Here is a 7802-nt window from a genome sequence, read left to right as displayed (position 1 = left end):
AAAATGAGGGAAAATCCTGGGTTAGACTGGAGAGTGAACTGGGAAATAACATCAATTCCAGGAAACCATAAATGTCCCAGAAGCCCATACAACGGAGCAACCCTTTCCCCAATAATCTGACTGGTGCTCTTTCTCTCCACTAGTTTAAAAAAAATGTTCATGACAAGGTTCTGAAGCCACTTTATGAAATTGTCAACCAGAGGTCCGGTATTTAAAATTGCCAGCTCACTGAAGCCTGATGACATTATGGGACTTTGGAGGATTCAGCACAGATTTAGTCACTGGGAAGGACTGAGAATAATACTGATCTCCCTGGCCTTGGAGAACAGAGAAATGCACTGCTGCTTTATACAAGCCAAGAATCAAAAATCACTCCAAAGTGTAATACTGAAATTGCATCTCAAAATTAACCTGAAACACAACGTTTAACCTTTTAAGTTTTTGTCCTGTTGCACGTGGTATGTCTGAGGCTTTGGGATTGATCAAACTTCCAATTAACTGGTGTTAAATGTGCTATTTTTCTAACTATATGACTTCTTTAATGAATTGTACTCTTCTTGTGGGTAGAAAGTGTACATACTCGGTACACTGCTGTACCCTTAGCACTAATTATAGTGATTGTATCATAAACAATAATTATCTTTAGTGAATAAACAAGTAACCTTAAAAAAACAACAATTTTAAAAAGTTCATGTTTCAGGTATACTAACTGCCACTTCTAAATGGTCAAGCCGCAGAAGCAATGGGACATGAGAACATCACAGAATTTATCCTCCTGGGACTCTCTAGAGATGAGGATGTGGAGGTTGCCTGCTTTGTGCTTTTCTCACTTTGCTATATTGCAATTCTCTCAGGAAACCTGCCCATTCTTTTCACCATCACGGGCAGCCTCCTCAGGGAGCAGCCCATGTACATTTTCCTCAGCTGCCTGTCCTTCATGGATGTCTGTTTCACCTCCACGGTGGCCCCCAAACTCATCACAGACTCGCTGGCTCAGAGGAAGACCATCTCCTACAACAGCTGCATGGCCCAGATGTTTTATGCCCACTTTTTTGGTGCCGCGGAGATCTTCATCTTGGTGGCCATGGCCTACGACCACTATGCAGCCATCTGTAGACCCCTCCGCTATACGGCCATCATGAGCAGACAGGTGTGCTATGCCCTTGTGGTGGCCTCCATTCATGTACTGGTCATCACAGTGCTGCCCTTTTGTGGCCCCAATCAGATAGACCACTATTGCTGTGACGTATACCCCTTGCTGAAGCTGGCCTGCACCGACACTAGCCTTCTGGTTATTGCGATCATTGCCACAACGGGGATGCTGTCCATTTTGACTTTTGTTGCCTTGGTGATTTCCTACATCATCATCCTGTCCACCCTGAGGACCCGCTCGTCCGAGGGCCGCCGCAAAGCCCTCTCTACCTGCGGGACTCACGTCACTGTCGTGTTCATGTTCTTCCTGCCCCTCATCTTCACCTATGTTCCCATGGCTGATTCTGTCAGTAATGACAAGGTGTTTTCCCTATTTTACACCATGATTGCCCCCATGTTCAACCCTCTCATCTACACACTGAGAAACATAGACATGAAGAATGCCATGAGGAGAGTGTGGTGCCGACACAGACTGAAGGGAAATGAACCATTGGTGGTCCAGCCCTTTGCTGGATCTGTTCTATCCTGAGAAACATCAATGCGAACAATAAAGCCAGTGCGGGGGAAATGTGTTGTCATCCAAGGTTGCAAGCCTTGAAGAGGGAAGCTCTCTCAGCCGTGCTTTTCCTGTTATGCTACTGCCCTGAGGCTGAAGCCAAGGGGAGGGGACCAGACAACCTGCAGGTCCCTTCCAGCTCTGACCTTCTGCCACTTAGTTCTGGCATTCTGGAACATTCTATACTTCACGATCACAGGCAGAGTGGGTATTAAAGCACTTTTATCAGAGGATATTGTAAAGACTGCATAGCTGTGCAATTGTACTCTGCTTTAGGACATAGATACCTTGACTGAGACACATCTCCAGATAAAAAGAGGTGCTAAGCCCTCTATTTTCCGGAGGTATCCATTGCAGTTAAAAAATACAGCAATGCAAAAATTTACAAGTGTTGTTGTCAATTTTAACACTTTCACTAACAAATCATGCTTCTAAAATAATGCAGCGCATGCTGTTAGACTGTCCACACTATACTTAGAGAAACCGTTATGAAGTATTCTTAGTAACCTATTGGTGGTACAGTCCAGGAATTAGAGGTTTCAGATTGGTTGATGAACACCCATTTCAAATTCTATAAATGTAATTCAACGACTGTACTTATAACTTCATTTTAAATTCTTCATGAGTATACAAACTGATGCTTTTTGTAAATAGGTAACCTAGAAAATATTCCACCCTATGAAAGGACCTGAGCTCACAAAAACATACAGCTGAATATATGGGTGTTCTGGCTGCATTTAATTAATACTCAAAGCACTTTATGCTAAAGGCATATTTTGAGGTTTTCTTCCACCATTCAAACTAAAAACTGGTTCATAGGCTGGGATCATCTTTGGTACATTGAGGAGTTCCCTTATTTGTACAAGAATACTTAAGTAAAAGGACACCTGAGAACTGAGGCCTAGAGAGAGTTTACACCAACCTTTCACATATGAGACCCAGAGATCTGACATTTTTCTGGTGCTCCATCCTCTTGACCACACCACTAAGAAATTGAAATGCATGCACTTCGAGTATTACTGGTGACAAGAATCCAAGTTTTAAGGTGGGCAGTGCATTTACAGAAATTAGCCAAGGTTGATGAAGGTTTCAGCAGTATTTTTTCTCTTCCAAAATGACCCTAACAGTGTACTGCCTAGAAGATTAAGGAACTTAGAACCTAAGCAGAGGCAGGAAAATAATAAAGTACACTGAAAGCAATATAAGAAAGATGATAGCAGATCAAGTCATGGCTGTGTTTGATGTTGGAGTGGTGGCAAATACCTCCTGGTAGGATTGTCCACTTCTGGAAGATGAAATTGAACAGGAATGTCTAGAGCTGCTTAGGCTGATGTCTAATTGTGCTGTTACTGCTGTGTATGTAAGCCACATTTTTTGATAATGAATTAAATGTGCTTATTGTGTCATGTTTACTATGTGGTTTCCCCCAAAAGAAGATAGGTCTTTCAGAAGTCTCTTTGAACATGCCTCACATTTATCTTCTGTAAACTCTCTTCTTATAATTTATCAACAAAGGAGGGGTAAAAAGAATCCTCCCAGGCATGGGTAACATTCTGCCCCTCCCTTCCTATGTGTTCTCCATAGACAAAGTAGCAGGAGACAGGCTGGCTGCATAGTTAGGTATTGATGCTTTGACATTGGTGTGTATAATGAAGGTTATATGCTGTCTCTCATGTCCCCTCTCTCTAGCTTGGCCTTTTACACTCTTCCACTCCAAGTAATGTGCACTAAAGGTATGAGAAGTTTTTTCAATTTAAGAATGTGCCTCAACAAGGAAGGCAGTACATCTTAATATGCTCATGGACAGTGACTGTAATGGTGTATGTGGTGTGAACTTGATAGTGAGGGGAATCTAGTAACCATAATATTACTCATCTGATTTTATATTAATTATAACAAAACAAAAATAATTAAAACTAAAAAGAAAAAAGAAATCATGAGAAAAAAAGAATATGCCTCAGAATCCACAATTCTGCAACTTGACTTTGCTGTTCTTGGGTCAGCCAGATTAATAGTGCCATGTAACAAGCCATCATACCTCTTGGGGCTCATACAATAAGCATTTAATTCTCACTTGTGTGTCCATGGGCAGCTGGTGTCAGCCTATATACATTGGGCTTGACTGGTCTTAATTCCAGACCTCAGGGTGGGCTCAGAAATATGCCATGTAGCTGTTATTATTCTCGTGTATAAAGTAGCAGTGTTATCTTAGTCTTTGCTGAAATCGTAGTGTTTGACCAAAGATTGACTGTTATGCAAGCTCAGCATCATCTCTCTCTAGCTCTCCATTGTGGATTGAGTTTTTACACTAAAATGTAAACAGTATTTTGATGATCTGAATCAAGTGATGAAGTTACACCATAGCTCATAATGAAAGAGAACCAACTGGTCCCCATGAAAGAAGTGGACACATCAGGACACTATAAAACTGAGGGGTTCCCACACAGGTCCCATAAAAATAATGAAGTTCTGGAGACTCTGACAGGTGGTAAATGTTTTAATCTCCTGGATATGCCTAAATGAAAAAAGGCGGCGTATGGAGGATTGTGGAAGCTATCTTTATATATTCAATTGAGCAGTGCATGGTAGCATGTATGAAATATGTAATTGCTACTCAAGGGACAAAAGGAAAAGCATCAGTTAGAATTAAGAGACATTGTTTCCACATTGAATTAAATTAATTCATTCATCTGCAAGTGAGGAGGGTTGCCATTTATTTTCATCCACGAAGCTCTAATCAAAGTCACATCTTCCATCTTGTAACTGTGAGGTAGTAAAAGTAAAAAATGATAAAACTACATGGATGTCAGCCGATTTGGTGATCTCACACCTGTGACATGAGGTGGTGCTGTTGACAGAGTGACAACAGACTTATGTCCTGAACTGGGTGAATTTTGACTTCTCCCAATTCTTGGTCCCCTCCCGCCAAGGAACCAGAAGGAGGTTCCCTATTGCTCTGACTGGGATTGTTCTGAGGAGCTTTGTGAACAGGAATATGTTTACACAGTCCCTGGAGGAACCTTGGGTACTACTTCATATATTCCACTTCTTGCTCTCTGAGATGAATGAACCTGTCAGCTTTTACCTTCTTAGGGACTGCAGACCTTCAATATCACTAATATCCCTTGATAGTCAAGACTTTAATGCAAAGACATAAAAGAAAGTGTATTGTGGAGAATGATTATCAAGTGGGTAACATCCATCTATCCATTATTTTATAAAGCCAGGTCAGGGTGCCTTTCCTCTGTGTCGCTTAGCAGAACAGATGGGGCTGTACATCAGAGGGAGGGCTCTGTAGGTTTCATGGACTCATAGGCCCCTTGCACTCCATGAACATCAAGTAACTGGTCCCAGTGCTCCCAGATCTGAGTTACCTGATGTGTCACTGCTGGTATAAAAATTATCAGAGGAACCTGTTAAAAACACAGAGATTTCTATACCTTTAACTCTGCCCTTCTGGATCAGAAAATCTCAGAATAGATACTGTTCTGCTTCAAAAATCCTTCACGATGAGATAAATTTGAGCAGCACTGACACAGTCATCATTTTATGACTGAGCAAGTGCAGCCCCATAGAGATCCAGGGTGTGTCGAAGCTGGATCAATAAACAAATATTTGTGTGATTCCAGGGCTAGGGTTTCTTAATTATAACTTGTAGTCCAGATGTCTTGCTGTCTTTGATGTTTATCTTTTATGTGACCTCATCAAAGTCAATATCAAAGGTCTTTCTTTTAAAGCACTAACTATATGCTGTCCTTAACATAATTTGTGTATATAAACAGACACATTCCATAGCCATAAACACATCCCAGGGATAGGCAGTAACTTGAATAATCAGATTGTGGTAAAGACAATGAAGCAATAGCAGAGAGATGATCAGGGATGTGTTTATTTGTTAAAGGAAGAAAAGCCCAGCTTGCTGGATGTCAATGATGAATGTATCTTTAGTTTAAGTGTCATTTCACATAGGAAAGACATATTTGCTTGTTTGGAATGAGTGTCTCTGGAATCCACAGCTGGAAATCAGGTTACATTAGTAAAAGAAGCAAATGGCCTCACTGTATTGAGTTAAGCTCATTAGGGGAAATACATTTTCCCTACCATACATTTCAGCTAATTGTGCTTATCTTGTAGATTGACTCAGAGTGACCTATTCATCATGGATGTCTTTGTTTTCATTCATTTTCTTTAGTTTTTTCTAGTAGTCATTTACACTAGTCAGGACTGCTGCCTACAGACTGCAAGGAGAGATTAGACTCAGCAGGAGCACATTAGTGGGATGTTAGAGTTAAAGTGGGCATTTTAGAGGTAATCCTTCTCCTAATCCCTATGTTTTTTATTTAAAAAGAAAAGAATAAATCCCAGAGAAAAGAAAAGCTTTTCCCAAGAGGATGAGAACAGGTCATCTGTTTTTCTAAGCCTGTGATTTTTCTCTTTCACATCCTGCACTCACCTTCTTGCCATTCCAACCTACTGGGCTCAGTTTTCACTGTGTTTTGGAAGACTGACATCAGAATGTTTTAACCCCAAGAGCTGTTATATTCCCAGTATGCTTTTTCTGTTCACACAACATATATGTATTGAATGCAACTATGATCATGCTGAATTTCTGAGTTGAATATGATTTTTGTGTCCTAGATATGTCAGAAAATTTTCTGAATGTGAAACATTAGAACCAGTATAATCAATTATTATTACATATACATTTTAAAATAAATAATTATAATTAGATACATAATACCTTCTTTCTGTAGAATGTGTTATTCTTTTGTGTGTTCCTCCAAGGAAATCCTGTATGGTTGCTATTACTCTCTTCATTGTACAGATGAGGACATTTAAGAGCATCCAGCTTAAATTGTTACTTTTACAACTATTTTCCATTAGCCTCCCAGAAAACCTTCCTGTCCCACAGTTTCTTCATTGCATTCTTTACTTCTGCGTTTCTCAGTGTATAAATCAGGGGATTTAACATGGGGGTGATAATTGTGTAAAATACAGCCACCATCTTATCTTCTTTAAAGGTAGTATCAGGGCGCATATACATGAAAGTACAGGGACCATAGAAGATGATGACCACAGCGACGTGGGAGCCGCAGGTGGAGAGAGCTTTGCGCCTGCCTTCTGCTGACTGCTTTCTCAGGGACACCAGGATGATGGTGTAGGAGATCAGCAGGATAACAAAGCTCCCCAGGGCGATGGTACCACTGTTGGCTGTCACAACAGCGCCCACAAGGTATGTGTCTGTGCAGGCAAGTTTCAGCACAGGGTGCACATCACAAAAGTAGTGATCGATCTCTCTGGGCCCACAGAAGGGCAGCTGGACTACCAGAGCCACCTGGACAGCAGAATGTAGGAACCCACCTACCCAGATCCCCAGCAACATCTTAGTGCATCTGTCACGGTCCATGATGGCCGTGTAGTGCAGGGGTTTACAGATAGCCACATAACGATCATAGGCCATTACAGTAAGGATGAAGATCTCAGTGCCCCCAAAGAAATGAGCCCCAAAGAGCTGCAACATGCACCCCACATAAGAGATAGTTTTTCTCTTGGCTAGTAGGTCAACAATCATCTTAGGAGCTATGAATGAAGAGTAACAAATATCCACAAAAGACAAGTAGCTGAGAAAGAAATACATTGGAGACTTGTGAAGGTCACCCACATACACTGTCAGAATGATGAGGAGGTTTCCCAGGAGAATGATTGTGTAGAAGAAAGAAAACACCACAAAACAAACTTCTTCAGCCACTGGGTTCTGAGAAAGACCCAAGAAAATGAATTCAGTTACATTGTTTATTTTTTCCATAGAATTAGCAGCCCAAGGTTCCAGGAGTCGATTTGATAATCTGAAAGAAAAACATAACAAGGACCAGCAACATTTACTTCTAACTCAAAACACATACACGCTCACAATAGCTGAAAATGGAAGCTGGGTGCTTACAGACGCTTGGCATGCATACGTGTCATAGTCCATTTGTTCACTTGAGATGAGGAAACAAAGACCAGAGAGAGAAAGCAAACTCTGTATGTCACACAACTAAGCAAGAGTCTCGCTTCCCTCACCTTTTACTGAGGTTTTCTCTTCTGTTTATTC

General features: G+C 41.0%; 2 protein-coding genes across 2 annotated transcripts; one reads left to right on the top strand and one right to left on the bottom strand.

Annotated features, from left to right (window-relative positions):
* Positions 1-742: 742 nt before the first annotated feature.
* Positions 743-1681, top strand: LOC140850275 (olfactory receptor 4P4-like). The gene has a single exon (XM_073240015.1). It carries the CDS (start codon positions 743-745, stop codon positions 1679-1681), a length of 939 nt encoding a protein of 312 aa, XP_073096116.1.
* A 4897-nt stretch (positions 1682-6578) lies between these two features.
* On the bottom strand, positions 6579-7514 carry LOC140850153 (olfactory receptor 4S2). The gene has a single exon (XM_073239925.1). The coding sequence runs from the start codon at positions 7512-7514 to the stop codon at positions 6579-6581; it is 936 nt and encodes a 311-aa protein (XP_073096026.1).
* Positions 7515-7802: the final 288 nt, after the last annotated feature.

This window comes from Manis javanica, chromosome 6 (genome assembly GCF_040802235.1).
Source record: "Manis javanica isolate MJ-LG chromosome 6, MJ_LKY, whole genome shotgun sequence".
In the NCBI taxonomy this organism is placed as follows: domain Eukaryota; kingdom Metazoa; phylum Chordata; class Mammalia; order Pholidota; family Manidae; genus Manis; species Manis javanica.
The sequence above is the reverse complement of the archived record's forward strand: the minus strand, read 5'-3'. Positions and strand labels throughout refer to the sequence as shown.

Bases quoted from the DNA above. Each gene is read 5' to 3' on its own strand.
- LOC140850153 (XM_073239925.1), bottom strand. From the start codon at position 7,514: ATGGAAAAAATAAACAATGTAACTGAATTCATTTTCTTGGGTCTTTCT.
- LOC140850275 (XM_073240015.1), top strand. From the start codon at position 743: ATGGGACATGAGAACATCACAGAATTTATCCTCCTGGGACTCTCTAGA.